The sequence below is a fragment of the Triticum urartu genome, chromosome 1 (assembly GCF_003073215.2).
Source record: "Triticum urartu cultivar G1812 chromosome 1, Tu2.1, whole genome shotgun sequence".
In the NCBI taxonomy this organism is placed as follows: Eukaryota; Viridiplantae; Streptophyta; class Magnoliopsida; order Poales; family Poaceae; genus Triticum; species Triticum urartu.
This window is the reverse complement of record NC_053022.1, coordinates 59,397,932-59,420,269: the sequence shown is the minus strand read 5'-3', so window position 1 is coordinate 59,420,269 and position 22,338 is coordinate 59,397,932. Positions and strand designations below refer to the sequence as shown.

Sequence of the window (22,338 nt, the reverse complement as noted above, 5' to 3'; positions counted from 1 at the left end):
CCGGGGCGCAGACCGACGACACCACCTGGGAGGATTTGGAGGACCTGCACCGGCGCTTTCCGCGTGCCCCAGCCTGGGTGCCACTGCGCGTCCTCCGCCTTCGCGACAAGCATACTGGACGTGGGACGATTAGGCAAGGCCTCGTACACTGGTCGCACTCTACTGAAGACAAGGCCAAGTGGGAAGACCTCGACCGCCTTCGACAACACTTTCCTGATGTGCCGGCTTGGGGACAAGCTGTTTTTCAAGGGGAGGGGATTGTCAGCGGCACTCTAGCTACAGACCCGCACGAGCAGAGCAGCAAGGCCCAGGGAGGGGTACAAGGCCGGCCCATTCGTAACCGGAAGCCCAACTCCAAGGTAACAGGCCCGGAATGGGTCAGCGGCCCAACCACCAGCCGGCAGAAGACTACTTAAGACGCGGAGAGGGGCTACGCTAGGGTTCATCCCGAGATGGATCAGGAACTGGCGGCGGCAACTCTCTTTCCCTTTCCCACTTTCTTCCCCATTTGGCTCCGAGAGCTTGTAATCCGAACCCAATTCTTGTACCTGAGAGAGTATTGCTACTAGTAGATGCTATCAGCGTGTTGCATGGATGGGACCATCCCATCTTATGAGATGCGACTTACTCTGAATAAATGTGAAGTTTCTGATCCTTGTATAAATTTAAAGTTTCTGATCCTTAGGGTATCAAGTTCAAGAGAAATGATTGTGTGTGTGTGTGTGTGTGTCACAGGAGTACACTGATAATTCAGAACTACAGTACTTATTATTACAGCACACATTATTCCCAAATTCCTTTTATTAATGTTGTAATGCACGGGAACATGCATTTAGCTTATCTAGGGATAAGCATCACCGACACAAGTGCTCTCCTCCCTGTTAGCTCACTCCTTCTTGCCCAGATAATCGCCTGATGGATGGTATATGCTTGAGCAGAAGTCGCATTTGTCCACGTTTTCTGTATTTTTATAACCAAACAAAGGAAACAGAGCAAAACATTACAATCCATACGAGGTCTGTAATATCCACCACGTTGAGAAAACTCCTGATGAAACAACACTGTTAATTTCTACGTTCAGTATGGTCCAAAATAAATATTTCCATATGCTCAACCATAGAGCCCTTTTCACTTTTCTAGTAAGACGTAAGAGACATGTTCAATCCTAACCCTCAGTTGTCCAAAGGTTAAATTCGGCCATAAAGGTACCAAGTATAGTATACGGACAATATGTTCTAAGAGAGTGAGATTATTCGTTCTTTATACCATTTTTTCATTTATATGCTTTATAAATGAACTTCTGTTAATGTGCCTATTTAGACATTAGACAACTTCAAAGATAGAAACAAGTTTGGGCAGAATAGATGCTAGAAATTCCAACAAACATCTAGTCATCGATTTGGTAGACCTAATTTTAGTTAATCAGTCATACCGCTTATTTATGCAACAACATATTTAGTTAGTCCTACTACATCATGTTTGAACACAGTAAGATCAAAAGTTAGTAGCACATTCCGGCTGAATACAATGGCCAATGGGACATGAGTCAAATTACTTGCCCATACCAATTTTTTTTATGGATATACTTGTGATAGTGGTGTTAACCCACAATTTGTTGATATTCTACAAATTGTATACTCTCTCAGTTCAAAAGTACATGACATTTAGACATGAACATAGTCTCAAAGGTATGCACAGTGATATGTACATTGGAATACATGAATATAAATAAAACATGAAACTTGTGCAAATTATCTTTCAGAAATTAATAGCAAGATCTGCACCCCCCCCCCCCCCCCCCCCAACCCACATCTTAATCATGTCTTAACTATGCTTGAGGGAAGTAAACAAGAGTGTAGCAGCAATTCTACCTTCTTCTTCAAGGATAACACACTGTAGCACTTTTCGTGGATATCTAGTACCCTCTAGCTCCGCGAAGAACAGGACTCCCTCCTCACTCCCAACCGTTGCTTTGAACATTGCATGGTAATAGTGCTTGCCGTCGTCCCCCTGGCTAGTGTACTTGCCTTCAAAGAAGTAACTGTCTCCCGTATTCGCCTCCGTCACAGTAACCGCCACCTGGCAAACAAAGAAAATATGTGCACTGCAGTTTTCAGATATGTCTGTATGTTGCGTGCTTGACTGTTTCATTTGTAGGGATATAGGAGCAGAAGTCGTTAAAAGATACTAATACACTCGCCCATGTTTGATGTGCCTTTAGTTTTACATGTAAAAGTAACAGACTATAGTCCAACTCGAAATACTACCCTATACTGGAGCTACGACGTGGGCTGCAGAAGCATGGGTACTCACCAAAACAGCAATGACTAGGTTACAACAAGTGAACCAAATCTTAAACTCAAAACCTTTTCTTCCTAAGTTTATGATGAAACAGCCCATTCCATTCACTCATCAGCTCGTGGAAAAAAGACACTCATCAGCTCAAGTTGAAGCCTAAGGGCAACTCTAACCGAACCCTAAAAGGCCTTAACTCTCTTTTGAGGAGTTAAGAGCAGAAATGTTTAAGAATTGGTAGTGTCCGGATTTCTTGTAAAGTTGTTTTTCCTGAATTTATTAGAAAATAGAAAGACCATCAGTGAGATACCTACCACTCTGGAAGAGCTTTTCTAATCTTGTGTCAGACCCACGGGCCAAGGGACAGTCTTAGGTAGACAGTTTCTATGGGGCGTAGCCGCGTAGGCCTCCCAAAAGATAACGGAGGCGTGCAAAGGTTTCCTCAGGCCAGACGGACATTGGTCCTCAAGTGGTTTAACTCCTCAAAATTTAAGAAGTGCCCATCTCCACTCAAATTTGAGCATTGAAATCAACTCTTAGCAAAAGATCCCTTTCAGCCACGGGCCGCCTCTCTCTCTCTCTCTCTCTCTCTCTCTCTCTCTCAGCCACCTCCGTTGTGTTCCTTGCTTTCAGCGACCACCCTGGACACCCTTCTGCCCTGCCAACCTCCCGCTCGACCTTTAATTCACTCGTCTGCCATCAACACATCGGAATCGACACACCTCTTCGCTACCGTCGCTAGAATCGACGCATCTCTTCGCCGCCGCGAGCTCGAGGACGACTAAGGCCACCGCGAAGCCTCATTTCATTGGAAAATTAACCGCTAGAGGAGCTAGATGGGTAGATTACCCGCGCTCGAGCTAAACGACGTCAGAATCATGGCCATGGCAACAACCTTCCGAACACCGAACCGAGCCACGACTAGCTTGCTCGGCGAAGGGTGAGCACGACTTTGGGGGGAATCGAGCTCCTCAATGAACGCATGCCATCTCCTCAGCCCCGCCATCCATCCACAACAATGTCAGCCACCGTGGCTCTCACCTACTTCGCCCATCAAGTGTTTAACGAATTGCCCATGTACATTTTTTACCTTTTTCTTTGCTTTCTTTACTGTTTTTGCAATCAAATTCATCGTCCAATATTGCAAATTGGTAGATGTAGAGATTGAGGGCGATGTACTTCGACGACTCTTCAATTGAGGAGAAATAAGATGATGATTTTGAGATGGCCATTGTCGTTATCGTTTGGTGGGGGGCGGGGATTGGGGGGGGGGAGGAGATCATAGGTGACCAAGACTAGGATCTCAATTTGGCTGCTTGTATATCAATCGTGGTAGGGCAGAAGGCCATGCCAAGCTTGCAGTGTACTAATGTTGACCATACTACTCTGTTATGCTATTTGTGTAACAACCGTTGGATCCTCATGGTCCTATCCCTAAATATTGTCCACTCTTATTTCTTGGATTTGATCAGAAGCGAGAAGAGAGTCTACACCAAACCGAAGGGGCTTCTAGATTCAGTTCTATACGACTTTCCCACAATAGGAGGATACATCAGGAGAGATTGCACAAAGAAAAGCAACGTCAGGTTGCCATGCTTTGGCCACAATACAAATTAACTTTTGTTGCCAGCAACAGCCGCATGCAAGTAGTGCGATGACTGCCTACTATGTCATGAACCACATGGAAGAATACACAAGGATGCATACAACCTACAAAAAAAGGAGGGTGTCACCAATTGGGGTAAAACCCTAGAGCTAATCACACCTGATGATGCACAGTCGAGTTTAGACAAATCCAACATCCTTGCTAAGATCAACATCAAGGATTTCCTCGAGGAGAACGAGATCTTCTACGATGACAACGAAACCCTGGAGGGCCGATGGGGTCAGCAGAAGGGACATAAAGCCAACATCCCAGACTATTTCACCTCCTTTGCATGATGTTCTCCCTTCTTCGTCCCAACACAACACAAGCCTACGCCCCTGAAGTGAACGACTGCCAGTGGAGTCGCGGTGTTGTATATAACAAGAATGTCGCTTTAAAATGTTGTTTAAAACTTGAGTGTCTAGAGTTACCGTACCATTTGTGTAGTTAATACTAAACTTTTTAAGATGCATGCTGCAAGTGACCCATTATGTCAACTTCGTTAACCTTACCAGTTTTTTGAGGTATCAAAACATGAAAATTCTGCCATGAGAGCGAAGTGAGCTCTTTGGTGATAATTAAATGATGCCATGGCAGAGCATGCTGCCATGGCAACAAATATATGATCCCTAGGGCTAATAAGTTCTGCCGTGGTAGGAAAATGAGCCACTTGGTTCATAATTGTTGCCATGGCAGCAAAGCCCTTTGGCTCATGATTGCTGCCAAATGTTTGCCATGGCAACAAATATGAGCTCCAAGGCTAAAACATTCTGCCATGGCAGCAAAATGAGCATATTGGATCATAAATGTTGTTGTGCAACAAATATGAACCCAAGGCTACTTTTTGCTATGGCTAGGTTTGTTATGTCATAAAGTTGCAATGTGTTGCCATGTGCTATGTTTGGTATCTAAGTTCGCATAAACGACGTTTCTGCTATATATTTGACTATATCTTTGATATATATGCTGATATGTGTTCTCTTAGTTATGACACGTCACAGATTCATCGACCGCTGCTCGATGACATTTGTGCATGGAGATAGCTTCTCGCGTGCATGTCCATGGCATGGATATCATTACACAATCAAATCTATGGGTACGAGCACAAGACTATCACAAAACGTGGAAACCGAACATCATCCAAAACTGTCTCACACGCATATACTTAGGAAACTTTGTGGCAGAGAGTGACAACGACAATGGAGCCAAGCTACATCGACAATTCCACGGCCGTTGCAAGCCATTGCCACTATTGTTGTCGCATCGCCGCTACATCGACCAGACCCCGAGCCGCTGCCATCAGACCTAGGCGAGGGAGACCCAGCATCACGCGCAGTTGCTCTCGCCGGCCACCATTGCCCATGCTGCACAGCAGCACGACGACCAACTAGGAAATCCAGAGCCACCGGCCCGGCGACCAAACTTCATCAGCCGCGCCGCGCCTCTAAAGGGCTCCCCGTGTGAGAGATCGCCACGCGAGGAGGTGCACTCATCGCCGCCGTCGGCCAAACAGGCTTTGCCTGCCCGCGTCCTCCGGCGGGAGCTAAGGAGGAGAGGTGAGAAGGAGGCGGCGGGAGCGGAGGAGGAGAGGTGCGAAGGAGGCGGCGGGACACAAGTTCACATGTAGGACTTAACTCATACAAATAATGAATTTCAGTGTGACGTTTTTTTAACAAAGTTTATTTTTGCAGGGAAATAAGGTTGAATGGAGCAGCAGAACCTATGACTGGGCTATTTATTTTGGTGGCTACTGGAACTCTACACTCCAGATAGGACGAAGTCTAGAAATAAAATACCCATCAAAAAATTCTATTCCGAACACTTTTTTTGCGGGTGATTCTGAACACGTGTTAATCTGTTAATACTATGTAGATTATTTAGGTAGAAAATACCCTAACTAACGCGGTTTCCGTGTTTAGAAAAAACAGGATTGGCTTCACGAGTTGATTCCTTGTTTTTTTAAGTAGGTGTCGTTTAAGAACAGGAGTGCCTGAAGCTTTGATGATTCGTAAAAAATGTTGAAGACTCAAATACCTATTATGAGTTATCTCGTCAAAATGTTATTACTAGTAGATTTAAACATCAAGAGTAATCTCATATTGTCATTCCAATTAATTTTTAGTTGCATATTATTAGATAAAGTAGTGGGAAATATGGGTTGTAGCCTGTGTAAATGCCCGAATCGTCGAGGAAAACAAAACTAGACAGGATATATTTATCTAAAAACAAGTCATGCACGTGTGCATAACTCCGTGTATACTCTAAGAAAAACTCTAGCATGTTAAACACATCAATATCTACATAGCTGGCGGATATCTTCATGAGGCGCATCTGGTTAGGTAGTTAGAGTATAATGTTTATCTCTTGTAACTCTTATCTCTACCTCCTTTCTTCCTCTTCAAGAATGTAATCTCAACCGCATGTATGCGCTGTTATGGGAGGTGCGTCCCATTTATATAACACGAAGCCGTCGGCCTGAGAAGGCAAGACGTTCCGCTAGTTCGCACATGGTAATCAGAGCCCCATCTCTTCCCATCTACTGAGATCCCATCTACCGAGCCTAGCCACGTCTTCCTCCTCCTCCTCCAGCGCTTCCCAGACCACCCTCAATGGGCTGGTCACCGAGAAGCTAACACGCATGAACTACGTGCTCTGGCGCACGCAGGTCACTCCTCATCTGCGCGGCGCCGGCGTCTTCAGCTACGTCGACGGCACCACACCGGAGCCGGCCAGGCTTCATGTCACCAAGGACAAGGATGGCAAAGAAAGCGCTGAGCCCAACCCTCTCCACCCAATCTGGGTCTGGGAGGATCAACAGGTGTTGGGCTACCTGCTCAGCACCCTCTCCAAGGAGGTACTGATCGCGGTGACCACGGTCACCACGGCGCACGTGCTCTGGACAGCGGTGGCAGGTATGTTTTCCTCGCAGTCCATGAGCCGCGTGAATAACATCAGGACGTCGCTCATCAATGCGCAGAAGGGCAACCAGACGGTTGCCGCCTACTTCGCCTCTCTCCGTGGCCTCGCCGACGAGCTTGCCGCTGCGGGGAAGGTCATCCAAGATGACGAACTCATCTCCTACATCATCCACGGCCTCGACGTCGACTACCAGCCCCTCGTCTCCGCCCTCGACGCACGCGTCACGCCGGTCTCCATCGACGAGCTCTACGCCATGCTCAGCAACTTCGACCAGCGCATGGCCTAGTTTAATCACTCGGGCAGCGGCGGCTTCCGCTCCTCTACCAACGCCGCGGTGCGTGGCCGTGGTGGTGGATCACGTGGCCGCAGCTCTTCTCGCGCCAAGGGGCGATCTGGCGGACACAGAGGCGGCGGCAACAGCCGCTCTGGTGCATCTCGCAGTCGTCGTGGCGGCGGTCCACCTCGGGCCCGACCGGAGACGCCTCGCTGCCAAATTTGCGGTAAGCTAGGGCACACCGCGAAGGATTGCTGGTATCATTATGATGAAGACGACGAGGACTCCCAAGATGAAGAAAAAATGGCTGCCGCCGCTGATGGATCCTACGGCATCGACACAAATTGGTACGTCGATAGCGGCGCCACCAATCACATCACCAACGAGCTTGAGAAGGTCACGATGAAAGACAAGTATCATGGCAAAGATCACATCCACACGGCAAGTGGAGAAGGTATGCAGATTTGTCACATTGGTCATTCTACGTTTCGTACCCCTCACCGTCCAATTCATCTCAAGAAAATTTTGCATGTCCCTAGTGCTGCTAAAAGTCTCCTCTCTGTTCATAGAATTGCCCTTGATAATCATGTTTTCCTTGAATTTCATCCTTATTTCTTTCTGATCAAGGACCAGGCCACGAAGAAGGTTCTCTATCGAGGTAGATGTGTTCGAGGGCTTTACCCGTTGATTCTGGAGCTTAGGAGACTCAATAAACAAGCCAATGGTGTTGTCAAAGTTTCATCAACATGGTGGCACGATCGATTAGGGCATGCTGCTTTTTCTTTAGTTGAAAGATTGCTTAGGAAAAATAAACTCCCTTTTGTTGGTTAGCAAATGTCGAAACTATTTGTGATTCTTGTCAATGTGCTAAAAGTCATCAATTGCCGTATCCAGTATCTACTAGTGTCTCTACCAAACCACTTCAATTGATCTTTTTTGATGTGTGGGGTCCTTCTCCCACCTCTGTTGGTAGACATGAGTATTATATAAGCTTTATAGATGACTATAGCAAGTTTGTGTGGATTTATCTTCTCAAAAAGAGATCTGATGTCTTTCAAGTTTTTCAAAACTTTCAAGCCTTGGTTGAACGAAAATTTGATAGCAAAATTATTGCAGTCCAATCGGACTGGGGGGGGTATGAAAAACTCAACTCCTTCCAAACACTTGTCATATCACACCACGTCTCATGTCCTCATGCCCATCAATAGAACGGCTCCGCTGAACGGAAGCACAGACACATAGTTGAGGTCGGGCTAGCTCTCCTGGCAGGAGCCTCCATGCCCCTCAAGTTTTGGGATGAGACCTTCCTTACTGCTGTTCACATCATTAATATGCTTCCTAGTCGAGTCATCAATAATCAAACTCCAGTAGAAAGACTTCTTCACATAAAACCAGACTACAAATCTCTTCGCGTGTTTGGGTGTGCTTGTTGGCCCAATCTTCGCCCATACAACAAAAGAAAACTCATGCTTCGCTCAAAACAATGTGCTTTTCTAGGGTATAGCCCTCAACACAAAGGTGTCAAGTGCTTAGATATTTCTACTGGCCGTGTCTATATATCCCGTGATGTCATTTTTGACGAAACACAATTTCCTTTCGCCACCCTACACCCAAACGCCGGTGCTCGCCTCCGAGAAGAAATTCTCCTCTTACCTACTCATCTTACCACCATTGATCAAGGGGGTCCGAATTCTGATGATCAAATGCTGACTAATCCTGCTACTAATGGTGTGCATGAGTTTTCTGATGATGTTCCAGGAGATAACAGCGAAAATAATGAAGAAATCAGTGAAAAAACGCGCCGGTAGGTCCATATCGCATGTGTCCGCATCCAGGAGGCAAATCATCCTCAGGATTGGCTCCGCAGTAGCAGCTCAGTCGATCTCCCTCGGGATCGGCGCCGGCAGACGCGCCAGACGCGCAGGCGACAGCACCAGCCGACCGTGCGGCTGTCTCCAGCCCAGCGCACGCCGCACGTCACGCTCCAACTGGTGGCAGCCCAAGTGCCTCTCCGCGCCAATCCCCGTCCGACACGAGGCAGCACGCGGTTCGCCAGGACGGCGCGCGCTTCCGTGACCAGCCGGCCACATACAAGCGGCGCGACCAGGTTCACCGACCTGACACAAGGCCCGGATCTGCTGCGGGACCGGGCGCAGACTCCTGTGCACCCACGCGCGCGCCGAAGACTGGCGTTCGCCTCGAGGCTGATCCACCATCATCCTCCAATGATGAGGCCCCGGGATCTTCTGCGCCTACAGAACATGTTGCACCTGATCACACTGCCACAGAAGATCCGGCGGGAGCAGATTCTGCTACAGGAGCTTTTGTTTCGGGATTTTCTGTGGCCGAGGATCCTAATGTTGCACCGTCACGACGTACACGACTACAACATGGGGTAATACATCTTGTTAATTATAAACACATAACCAAATACGGTATGATTTGTTCTACAGGTGAACCCCAGACGCTCCAGGAAGCGCTTGGTGATGAAAGATGGAAAAATGCTATGAATGAAGAATACATGGCACTCCAGAAAAATAAAACTTGGCATTTGGTTCCCCCACAGTAAGGTAAAAACTTAATTGATTGCAAGTGGGTATTTAGAATAAAGAGGAAATCTGTTGGAACTATTGATCGCTACAAAGCTAGGCTCGTTGCAAAGGGTTTTAAACAACGGTATGTCATAGATTACGAGGACACATTTAGTCCAGTTGTTAAAGCTGCCACTATCCGTCTTGTTTTGTCTATTGCCGTTTTCAGAGGATGGAATCTCAGGCAACTTGATGTTCAGAACGCGTTTCTTCACAGTGTTCTGGAAGAGGAGGTATATATGAAACAACCTCCTGGGTTTATAAGTAAAAGTGCACCCTCTCATGTCTGCAAGTTGGAAAAGCACTTTATGGTTTGAAACAGGCACCAAGAGCATGGTACTCCCGTCTCTGTCACGAAATGCAAACACTTGGTTTTGTCCCTTCAAAGTCTGATACCTCTCTGTTCATCTACAACAAGTTCAATACATGCATGTTTGTCTTGATATATGTTGATGATATTATTGTGGCAAGCTCATCTGATGAAGCTATCACAGGGTTGTTAAAAGATTTGAGTGCAGACTTTGCCTTGAAGGATCTTGGAGACTTGCATTACTTTCTTGGGATTGAAGTAAATAGGCACAAGGATGGACTTCATCTCTCCCAAGAAAAGTATGCAGTTGACTTGGTAAGAAAAGCTGGTCTACAGGGTTGTAAACCTATACCTACTCCACTGTCCAGTTCAGAAAAGTTATCTCTCACACAAGGAACTCTCTTGACTTAAGAGGATAGCACAAAATACAGAAGCTTGGTAGGAGCTCTTCAATATTTTACTCTTACTAGGCTTGATATTTTTTTTGCTGTCAACAAAGTATGTCAGTTCCTTGATACACCTACAATTGTTCATTTGACTGCTACCAAACGGATAGTTAGATATGTCAAAAACACATTAAGCATGGGTCTCAATTTTAGCAAGTCATCCTCTACATTTGTCAGTGCATTCTCTGATTCTGATTGGGCAGGCTGTCTTGATGATATACGCTCTACTGGTGGTTTTGCTATTTTCTTTGGACCCAACTTAATTTCATGGTGTGCTCGCAAGCAAGCTACAGTCTCCAGATCTAGTACAGAGGCAGAATATAAAGCATTGGCAAATGCCACGGCTGAAATCATATGGGTTCAATCCATGCTCAAGGAACTTGGTATAAAAAGTAAACAAGCTCCATGTTTGTGGTGTGATAACCTTGGTGCTACCTATCTCTCAGCTAATCCAGTGTTTCATGCCAGGACCAAACACATTGAGATAGACTTTCATTTTGTTAGAGAGAGGGTGGCTCACAAACAATTTGACATTCGTTTTGTGCATTCCAGTGATCAAATTGCAGATGGATTCACAAAAGCATTGCCGGTCAAGAGCTTTGAAAACTTCAAGTATAATCTCAACTTAATGGAGTTGTGATTAAGGGAGGGTGTTAAACACATCAATATCTACATGGCTGGCGGATATCTTCATGAGGCGCATCTGGTTAGGTAGTTAGAGTATAATGTTTATCTCTTGTAACTCTTATCTCTACCTCCTTTCTTCCTCTTTAAGAATGTAATCTCAACCGCATGTATGCGCTGTTATGGGAGGTGCGCCTCATCTATATAACACGAAGCCGTCGGCCTGAGAAGGCAAGACGTTCCGCTAGTTCGCACATAGCAACCATCAACATTTACACAAACCCGTGTATACTCTACAGTACTATGAGGTCCTATGATATTTGCGGTTGATTTCATTTCAGGTTTGTCCACTAAATATATATAAGCATGTGGATAAATGGGTGTGCCTACGTTGCGTGAGCTTCTTTTCTAACCCAAAAGATATATTTCACGAAAAAACCAAATAAATTTTGATAGATATAGCAACGGCAGATTATAACATCTGCATGTACACTAGCACTCATTAACAAGTCATAAGCTATATGTATGGTGCTATATCGACTAGAACTATACTTACATCATTCTGATCACTGTAGTATTCGGCTGCAAGTCTCGCACACCTCTGAGTTTGTGTTTCGCTGCTTAAGCGTCCCCGCGCTTTCCGATCAGCGTTTGCAAATTGATCTGCAAAGTCACTGTTTTCACAGTAATGATTGAGGATTTAGTTGTGTTTCTCTTTCAGACCCCTCCGCCCCCCCTACTTCTTAATTAACTTAAATTATATGATACGGCGACGGACCTGTGGTAATTCCTGGCAGGATCTTTGAGTGCACATTGCAAAGGAAACAAGAAAAAAAAACAGAAAATGTGAATATATAATGAGTGTACAATAAAAGAGATACATAGAAATAATACCCGTGTGAAATTAATTCCCTACCTGATGATCCTCCTCCTTGGGCTCCTGATGCCATTGCTGCAATGTTCAACCCTATGACCGTTAGCAAACACGTTAGTCATTTAGATGAAGAAATAGATTATGTTAACTATGCGTATGGAAATGCAGCGAACACTCTTTCTACATCAAATGAACAAAATCTTTGTTATACTACCAGCTGATTGAACAACATGGAAACAGATTATCCCCTTGAGCATGTAAAATGTGCTAATATATAAATAAAGAAGTCAATATGTCCTCACCCCTGAGTCGTGCTTTGGTTTTAGGTAAGAATCCTCGCACTTGTCACACTTTGCAGGACTATGCTACACCAAAGCATGTATTGCAGGAGCGCTAGGCGTTGGTTTCTTACAAATATATGGGATAGTCGAGATTGGGTCATGTATATATGGGGATGGTAGTTGGCATTTTGATTGGGTACAAGTACTGAAATAACTTCGAATCAGTGGCGTCTTAGTTCCAGAGGAGACAAGTTCAATACGAGATCTGTACCAAAAGGTACTTTATAAAGTACTACCTCCATTCCTAAATACAAGACGTTGGGGAAGTTTAAATTGAACTGCCCCAATGTCTTATATTTAGGAATGGAGATAGTAGACACGCAGTGTATGTGGTACAAGTATCGGATGTTATGCAACGGATGGTGCTAAATTTGCTTTGGGTGAGGTGTGTGCGGCATTCTCCTTATCTCATTAGCATTCATGGTTAGGAAGAACATCAGTCAGGAAATATCTTTTTTGCCCGGATTCAAGATGTGTTCTTTGTCTAGAGACAAACCAGGGAAGTTATGTAAGTTCTAAATATGACTGCATGCATCGTCTAGATGTAGAGGTCGGGGGTACATCCTCCTTTTCAAAAAAAAGATATTTGCATGTTAGAGAAAATGTTTACTTGATTATGTGGTAGGTATTATTTTTTACTTTTGTTGTTACTGTCAACTGGGCATTCTTTTCTTCTTGTGGAAGGTCAAATGGTAATCTAAAGCGGATGGGCTTAGGTTGTAGTCATGACATTTTACATGTGTCATTGGGTTATATAACAAGTGAAGTTACTATGTTTTGGGATGCAATGCGGCATTCCCCTTTCCTTCTTTTTTTGCGGATCCCCTTTCCTTTCTTTAAAGGAATGAATTTTTTTTATATAGAAAGAATTTCATTTAGTCTGCGTTCGGATTCTCTCCGCTCCGCGGCTCCGCGCCGGAGCGGAACGGCAATCCAGTTATAATTTGTGGAGTTGATTAAAGGCCGCTTCGCGCGCTCCGCTCCGCAGAGGACTGCCGAACAGGCGCTTAGTTGTCCCATCAAGGTGATACAAACTACGGAGTTCATGCAAACAATGGTTCCTATTCTATTTACAATTTTTTGGCCAATGTGTTAGCCTCTCGTTTTTGACACCTCAGTATGTGCAGGAACTTGGCACTAAAAGCAAGATCACTTGTCTGGCCAAGGAGATAATTGATTGACTGATGGCCTTAGCTGCCATTCGACCGATGGCATTGGAATCTTCAGCATTGATTGACTGAGTAACAGCTATATCTGAGAAAGAAGAGGATGCAGTTGATGAGGAGTTGATTGAGCATGTGAGTGGCTAGGAATAGTGCATGAGCTTCTGCCTCAGAGTATCTCCAACAGGCGCGCTAAACAGGCGCCGCGCCGTAAAATTCCTCGTTTTAGCACGCACGCAACCCGACGGATGGCGTCAGCGGACGCGCAATAACCGCGCGCGTGGTATAAGCAGTTGGGCGCGCGCTAGGAAGCGGTACGTCGCGCGGTGTATTTGCGGCGCCCGCTTCCGCGCGCGGCACACACGACGCTCGCGCTGCGCTCTTCTTCTCCCCTTCCAAAGCCCCGCGCACGCCGGCGCCGGCGACCCGCACCCATGGACGCACGCGCCGGCACCCCGCTCACCCCGTCCTATAGCCGCGACCCCCCCCCCCCCCCCCCGCCGCCGCCGCCGCATGGGTGGCATGGGTGGCTTGGGTGGCGGTGGCTTCGGCGCCATGGGTGGCATGGGTGGCTTGGGTGGCTTTGGAGCACCCCCGACGCTATGGCCACGATGGGAGGCATTGAGTTTTGCTTCTCTCATGGGAGGCATGGGTGCACCTCCGGCCGCCATGGGCGGAATGTCTTTCGATGAGCCTCCTCGCACACATTCCCATGAAGATGCCGTTGAAGATCTTGCCAACACCGTCGGAGCTTCACGTGATGCGGTGCGCGATGAGGAGAGGGAGAAAGATTCATCTTCGGAGGCGGAAGAATCGTCTTCCGGAGATGAGGACGAGGACGAAGACGAGGACAAGGACGAGGAATGATGTGTCTTCCCTTTGTGTATTGAACTTGATTTGCATTTTGAACTTGGTTGGATGAACTTGTGAGCATAATTTTAAACTTGTGGGCATGAACTTCATCAACTTGTTTGTGTGAAATTTTTATTGTGTTGAAAATGTGCATCATTTTGTGTTGAAATATGCCATATGCAATGCACCGGCGAGTCGCGCGCGCTGCTGGAGCGACGCGCGCGTGCTGCATTTTAGCGCGGCCGCTGGAGCCAGCGCTGTGCGCCGCGCCAAACCAGCCGATGCGCGCGCGGCATATGTGTTTTTTGCGCGCGGCGCGACCGGCGCCTGTTGGAGATGCTCTACTTCCATTTTAGCGCGGTCGCTGGAGCCAGCGCTGCGCGCCGCGCCAAACCAGCCGATGCGCGCACGACATATGTGTTTTTTGCGCGCGGCGTGACCGGCACCTGTTGAAGATGCTCTCAGCTACAGAGAGGCAGAGACGGGAGGGGGGTAATCAATGAATGAAGAATCGGTGACTTCTGAAAAGATAGCATGAATAAAATTAGCACAAGTGAAATTATCATGGGAGATTGGGAGCGGGTCTCAGTTCTAAAGAATTGATAAAAGTGAAACCAAATAGCTCGAGACAAAGGACAGATGAAGAATAGGTGCTCATCAGTTTCAAGTCTCCAAATCTATCAGGACTGGGATTTACTTTTTTTTTTAATTCAGCAATAGACTCTAGTTGCAACGTTCAAAGATTACGTAAACATTTTTTTTTGCAGGTATTACGTAAAAATCTTAATTATGAGGAAGAACATTTTTACCGACACCTTATTAATGGCATTGAAACTAATTTGATTGAAAAGAGAATCCGTGGCGTCTCGACTCCCGCTAGTATATAGGTAGGGTTTTAGTCATTGCAAGGGCGGCGTTTGAACGAATAGTGACACTCCTTCAAGTCAGTCTTCCGGTCCATTGGGACGGATTAGACGAAGCTCGTAGGTTCCTGCCAGCTCCTTGGGGCGGCGAGGTTATTTGTTGTCAGGTTCTTCCGATTGATTCAAGGATTCAAAGGCGACCACTGCGACTCCAGGGTGCTGGTCCTTAGGGACACGTGCACAAAGACTTTTCGGCTGTGATCGACAAGGTCAGGCGGGCTCCAGTATGGGAGCGGCGATAGCAACACGTCAACGGCTCGTTCTGGCGGCGACAATGATCGTTCGGTTGTTCCATGGATCTCGATATAATTTCTATTATGTTTGAGGTGTTTTGTACTTTCAATGAATCTTTATAACAGATCTGATCCTTTTTGTTAAAAAAAGGAACATTCCTAATGCTTAAACAAGACTATTTTTAGAACATTTTGGTGCTAATTTCGTTATTTTTTCCCAAACTTCCATGGATGTGAGGAAAGTTAGCAGAAAACTAAACAATGTTGGTTGTAAAAGAAATTCAGTTTTTTAATGAATTCGTTTTTTTTTACAGTTCATGCATGAGCATAAGAAGCATTTAATCAAATCCACGCAATGGCATTCCCTCCGTCTTTTGAGTGCTCTCGGACTAGTGAAAAACAGAGCCGTGACACGAATAGTGCTGGAATGAAACAACTCGTTTTTCTTTTCCGTGAATAAAAAATGTCAGCCGAGGAGACAAAATGAATTTATGGGGTTCACACATAAAGCAAACCTTCATAGTTTTTTTTTCTTGAGAAAGCAAACCTTCATAACTATGAACATTACTCAAGCTCTAAGATATGCTTATTCTTCCATGCTAGAGTGAGTTTGGATTTCATGTCGATCATGCATATGCAAGTCAGTCTAGCTTGCCTGCGGCAATGCAAAGTATCCACTTGTAGTCACTTTTATGGAAAGATGAACATAACTTGTGGTGTACTGTGTACACATATATGCATGAAGATAATTTCCTGAAAAAACATGCATGGACAAAATAAAAATAAATTAAAAATGTTTTGTTTTTCATCAAGTGAGATAACTTAGCAGAAAAAGCTAGATGCACAAATTTCTGGATACAAAAAGACCAGTCACAAACAATCATAATGTCCAAATAAGAAACAGCAAGTATCAAATCCTGCGGACCTAAAATTAATTTAACTGTCCATAAAAATAGCAATACAATTAAAACAAATACTTTAATTTGGACATGTTTCTCATAATGTACTAATGACATGCGAATGAGGTCAAACGTCTATATTTAATGAATATAGACCTACTAAACTGTCAAAATCGAAATACCCAAAACCTTTTTCGACGCCAACTTCTCCATGTGAATTTTGCATTTCCCAAATTGGTAAAAGATTATCAATGGCATACCCTGTAGAGATAACAGCATGGGTAGGAATTTGTCGACCCTTAGAACACTTAGCTTTATCAAACCAATAAACTCTTCCCGACAGGAAATCTGACACAAAATTTGAGCTGATCTGAATTACTGCCAGCAATGGTCCCCTTTCCCTAAGCTTATGAACTGCGCCTGGTGTAGTAGATTTGAACCAGCTTAGTTGCTCATAACTTCTGATCTTGTACCTAGTCCCAGTGACACAGCCCTGCAGAATGCAATTATAAGCATAGTTGGATGCATAACATAAATACCAACATAGTACTATAGTAGGCAAATGATCATGTAATTCTTATACAAAACTCCAACCAACAGAAACTGTATTCGCCGAGAACTATCAACCGTGACCAGGCATTAGACAAACTAAACCAGACGAGCATAAGATAACGTCAAGAACAATGGGCACTCAAGAACAAAAGGGCCACCTCAAACAACCTCCAGCGCATTACAGTAACCGCAACCTGTCTTTCATATCTGATCATTGAACATACTTCTATACAACATAAAGCCCACCTGTTACCTTGCCATATTTATGCTGATGTGGAAAGGACTTAATTCACATCCAATTCTCGGTCATCCTTCCCCAGCTCCCACATGACAACATTGAAGAACAAACAAGAACACCAGGAACAAAATAGTATACAAACAAATAAATCACCCCCCACCCCCACCGCGTGGTCCCACTGTTGGCCGAAGCTTTCAACAGCATCCTCCTGTTGCGACAAGGGGAGTGAGGGAGGAGGAGGATTTGGGCGGCACCCCCCCCCCCCCCCCCCCCGCCCCCGGCGTACTACAAAGTGCACACCAACCACACCCTAAAGCCAATCCAGTCTCTCTCTTCTATTCCCCCCTGCCCCCCTGAGGACCTGAGCAACTAGAATCTGGCCATCGGATTACACCAGAGCGGCTAGAATGCACAATCCCAAACCTCATCACCAGGAACCGTGACGCTCGCCTTAGCACTAGGCCTGGAGAAGACAAGCCCACTCCCACAAGTCGAGCTGCACCACTGCTAGGCAGGGTCTTTTTCCTACAAGATGGCGCCAAGTCTCGACGCTGCAAAGCACGCCTCGGCCAGATCTGGCTGCAGCACACCTGCCGGCCATCACCATCCCGTGCTCCACCGGTGTGTCATGTCCAAATGAATGTGTTTGCTATGAAAATTTGGTGGAATTTTGGTTCATGAAAGGTCAACAAAAACTTTTCAGAATTTGTACAGTACAGAAGACTTGGTTTAGATTTCAGTATATTTGGTTGTGTTCTTAACTCACAAGGCAGGGAACAGTTCGAAATATCTGAAAGTAAGGAGAATATTTGATGCTATAGTTTACGGAGCTTCAAAACAATGTGCTCATGTAACATAGAAATTTGTGGCCATGTATCCAGTTTCTTGGCCTGATTACAAAAGCAAGTCAGGCTGGCACTTAGCAGTGCAGTTGTGTTTATACTCTTCGCATTTTTTATACCAAAGATTTATATATCTATGTGTCCTGTGTACTATGCAAACTCTATATTTTGTACAGATTACCCAGTATAATATCTTCCTCATTCAAAACTCAATCACAGCAGAGTGAGTGAGTGAGGCCAAGAACTAAAGTACAAACAATAAGGGGTCGGTGTAAGAGAATAGAGAGGAGAGAATTGACGTAATGTGGTGCATGTTGTATTGAGCCTCTCGGACGGTTTATATAGAGTACAAGGCTTGGTGGGCAAGAAGCCTTTTCTAGAGATAAGGTAGAAGATGGATTACAAATCCTATTATCCTATTATTCTACCAAATATAGAGATATGCCTACATACTCTTAACATCTCTAGAAAAAGGCTTCTTGCCCTCCAAGCCTTGTACTCTATATAAACCGCCTGAGAGGCTCAATACAACACGCACCGCATTACGTCAATTCTCTTCTCTTTATTCTCTTACATGCTATCTACCGCAAGTTCCTGACCTAGCTCCACCACAGCTTCCACCCGCGCTGCCCCCAGGGAGGTTGATCTTCATGAACTCCAATGGGGGCTGCGCAACTCTGCTGATTTAAATACGAGACTCGAAAACAATAGTCCTCGCACAATCTATTCCACAAAAGGACTGTACGGACAAGAAAAAGAAATGATCACCAAACGTACTTCAGGCTTAAAAAAAATAAAAGATTGCACAAATAATAAAGCTGCACAATAGAACAATGGCACACAAACTGGGGTTCTTATAAAGTGCAATATGTACGAAAATAAAGCCTTGTCCGAAAGCCAAGCATACCACACCCCGCACCCTCCTAAGAACATAGCTAATTGCGGCAGAGAATAATTAGCAGTCTAAGAAGCCAGGAAAATATGTAGATTGCTCCATAACACATTATCCATAATCAGTCAATGGCAAAAACAGTTTAAAAATGTGATAATTTTGATTGTTGAATATAAGAGACTGTACCATTTTGTAATCATCATCTGTATAAATTCCTACACATGCCAAATTGTTAAGAATTGTAGGCAGCTCTGTGGACAGGCATCTTTGCTGAGGTCCAGATGCACATGAAATCCAGTCACTGGCCATCATCGCCAGATGATCAACAGATAATTTTACAATAATTCCTTGCATACAAAGTTCTGCCTCCATAACACCACAAATTGCATTGTATAAGCAAGTCGCTGGAGAGAAAAAAACCATTGTTAGAAACAGAAATCTGGAAACAGAACCAAAATACTAAAATATCTATCATAGTATCACACCCACCGTCTAGACCCTGATCACGTGTATCTGAAAGGATCAAACGTCGGTGATGACGCCGTCTACGGTAAGACCAAGATTTGCGGTACAATGTGAAACGACCTTCCCCACGCTTGTATACGTTCTTTACCGGCCCAGCCATCTGCAGGTTCCTTCTACAAAAGATAAGTCCATATGATATTCCAGTTTGTACTTTTCATGAGGGTTGTATAATTTTATCTAAGACAACCCTCCCAGAAATAGAACAAAATGACATCAACTAGTCATGAATTCGTGAACGACAAAAGAATCATCCAAGCAAATTAATTTTATTTATTTGAAATTTGATCAAGAGCATTCAGCCATAGTTTTTTATGTGCTGGATCAAGAGTCAGTAGACACAATATATAGATAATGGATAATTTTCTATCAGATATGATAGCTGAAAAATCTCAATCAGATTTCAAATGTACTTGCTCACATTATTGACTCTATGTATTTCAGAAATCACAAGAGTTATTACACAATCAACAAACTAGTTGTGGAGCGCTGGGTACCTTTGTGCTCACCGCCCTCAGGCCGGCAAGCCTCTTCCACCGACCAAGAGGCTTCCAGTAGACCTGCCCGCTCAGCTTTCCAAGCCACTTGTTCACTTCATCCGCCGCCGCAAGTTTCCCAATGCAACTCTGAAATGAATAGCTGATCACACATTACACTCAATCTGACTATAAGAGAGAAAGAACAAAAGCAACCCAGCTCGCTCGTCTACAGCATGCTGCTCAGTACAAACTTTACACACACAAACACACACACAGAAAGAGAGAGACTACCTCGTCGCTGCACTGCAGGAGACGACGGAAAGCGTGGCAGAGAATATCGGGTTGAGCCGGAGTTTGGACGGCGGCGACTGGGTCGGAGATGGCCGGCAGTGGCTCGACTGGGAAGAAAGGCAGGGCCTGGATACTCCCTCGTCGTTGCGCTGCTGGAGATGATGGAGAATGGGGCGCAGAAGAATGGGGTCAAGCCGGATGCCTTGAGGTGCCCCTAGTTCGGAGATGGACGGCGGCAGAGAAGATGGGAGGAGGCGGCAGAGAAGATGGGGAGGAGAAGACGGAGGATAAGATGGGAGTAGGACGAGGCACACGCTGCAGACTCCTAGCCGGCGGTGGTCGCCATCGGGATGGTGGCCTGGTGGGGGAGGCGGCGGCTCCTCGGGAAAGGAAGAGGGTTCGCTGGGAGAGGAGGGTTTGTGAGCTCCTATTCTCCAAACTGCCGCACCCAGCCCATGTATGTGGGGCGGGGCGCCCTATTTTTCTCGTTTCTCTGTTTCGTTCTTTCTTGTTTCTTTCTTATTTTCTTCTAAAAAAGTTTGTTTCTTATTTCTTTTTTCTGTTTTGTTTTTTCTTCTTGAAACCAAATTCCGTATTTAATAAAAAAATCATGTTTTTTGATAAAAATATTCACAAATTTAAAATGCCAAATTTTAATAAAATATTCATGGATTTTGAAAAAAAATCATGAAATTTTTTTAAATGTTCAAAATTTTGAAAAAATGTTAGAAAATATAAATAATATTCAGTAATTTTGAAAAGTGTATGTCAATTCAAAAAACAAACCATAAATATCATAAGATGTTCGCCAATTCATAAAATAATTGCAAATTTCTACAAATGAGCATGTTTTATTTTGATGAAAATTTCTGTATTAGACGAACTTTTGAATTTGATTAACATTTTTGAATTTTATGAAAAAGTTTGAATTGGATGAACAATTTTTTAACTCAATGAACATTTTTTATTTATGACAATTTATTTTTGAATTTTTATGAAGATTTTTTAAATTTGATGAACAAAAAATATTTCCAATTTAAAAACATGGATTTTTAAAAAATCATGAAATGAAAAAGATAAAAATAAAATAAATAAAAATAAACAAATGGCGGAGTGTTCATCGTGGACCAACACCGACGACGGAGCACCTGACGGGAGAGTGCCACCTTGCCGCCTCTAAGCACCAGCTTGCAAAGCCGGTCGGACCCTCACATACACCAGTCTTGCCATGAACCGTGTTGCACCCCGTCGATCTAGACAAGTTTGTGCCGGGAGCCTTGCGGACGCGTAGTGGAGAATCCTGATCCAATTAGGACATTAGGTGTCGGTACTATAACTAACAGACCTCGGTAGGGGGTCCCGAGCTGTGGATCTCGGATCTATGGATAATACTCTACGTCGTCCTTTGATTGTATTTACCTAGGTTCGGACCCTCTCGAAGAGGTAATACCCTACGTCCTGCTTTGACTGTATTGATGATTGTGTATCGAGTACAGGTTTGATCTACCTTCAGATCGTGAGTTGTGTTCTGACCCTAGGGCTAGATGGTTGTAATTGTGATCGTCCCCTCTACGGACTAAACCTCCTAGCTTATATAGACACTGGGTGTACCTAGGGTTACACATGGTTGGTTGTCAATCTAGGGATACACACGCCGCCGGGCCGATGCAAGTCTTGGAGTGCACGTAAGTCTTCGGTGAAGTCTGTCTTGATCATGCCGAAGTATGAGGCTTCCGGAGTCCTTCCTTAAGAGAACGATGGGCCGTAGTCTCGGCCCATGGACCGTGGGCCAACTAGGTTGGTACTGTTGGGGAACGTAGTATTTCAAAAAAAAATCTTGCGATCACGCAAGATCTATCTAGGAGATGCATAGCAACGAGAGGGGAGAGTGTGTCCACGTACCCTCGTAGACCGAAAGCGGAAGCATTTAGTAATGCGGTTGATGTAGTCAATCGTCTTCGCGGTCCAACCGATCCAAGTACCGAACGTACGACACCTCCGTGTTCAGCACACGTTCCGCACAATGACGTCCCTCGAGCTCTTGATCCAGTTGAGGACGAGGGAGAGTTCCGTCAGCACGACGGCGTGGCGAAGGTGATGATGATGTTACCGGCGCAGGGCTTCGCCTAAGCA

General features: G+C 45.0%; 2 protein-coding genes across 2 annotated transcripts; both read right to left on the bottom strand.

Moving 5' to 3' along the window:
• Positions 1–664: 664 nt before the first annotated feature.
• LOC125506149 lies at positions 665–12,378 on the bottom strand. The gene is made up of 6 exons (XM_048671046.1): positions 12,281–12,378; positions 12,021–12,071; positions 11,883–11,904; positions 11,661–11,778; positions 1,872–2,079; positions 665–960 (listed from the first exon to the last, which is right to left on the bottom strand). The coding sequence occupies exons 2-6, from the start codon at positions 12,052–12,054 to the stop codon at positions 887–889; spliced, it is 456 nt and encodes a 151-aa protein (XP_048527003.1). The 5' UTR covers positions 12,055–12,071; positions 12,281–12,378; the 3' UTR covers positions 665–886.
• Positions 12,379–16,353: 3,975 nt separating this feature from the next.
• On the bottom strand, positions 16,354–20,643 carry LOC125547328. Its single transcript, XM_048711247.1, has 5 exons — positions 20,206–20,643; positions 19,933–20,074; positions 19,403–19,538; positions 19,100–19,317; positions 16,354–16,882 (listed from the first exon to the last, which is right to left on the bottom strand). Exons 3-5 carry the CDS (start codon positions 19,536–19,538, stop codon positions 16,517–16,519), a joined length of 720 nt encoding a protein of 239 aa, XP_048567204.1. The 5' UTR covers positions 19,933–20,074; positions 20,206–20,643; the 3' UTR covers positions 16,354–16,516.
• Positions 20,644–22,338: the final 1,695 nt, after the last annotated feature.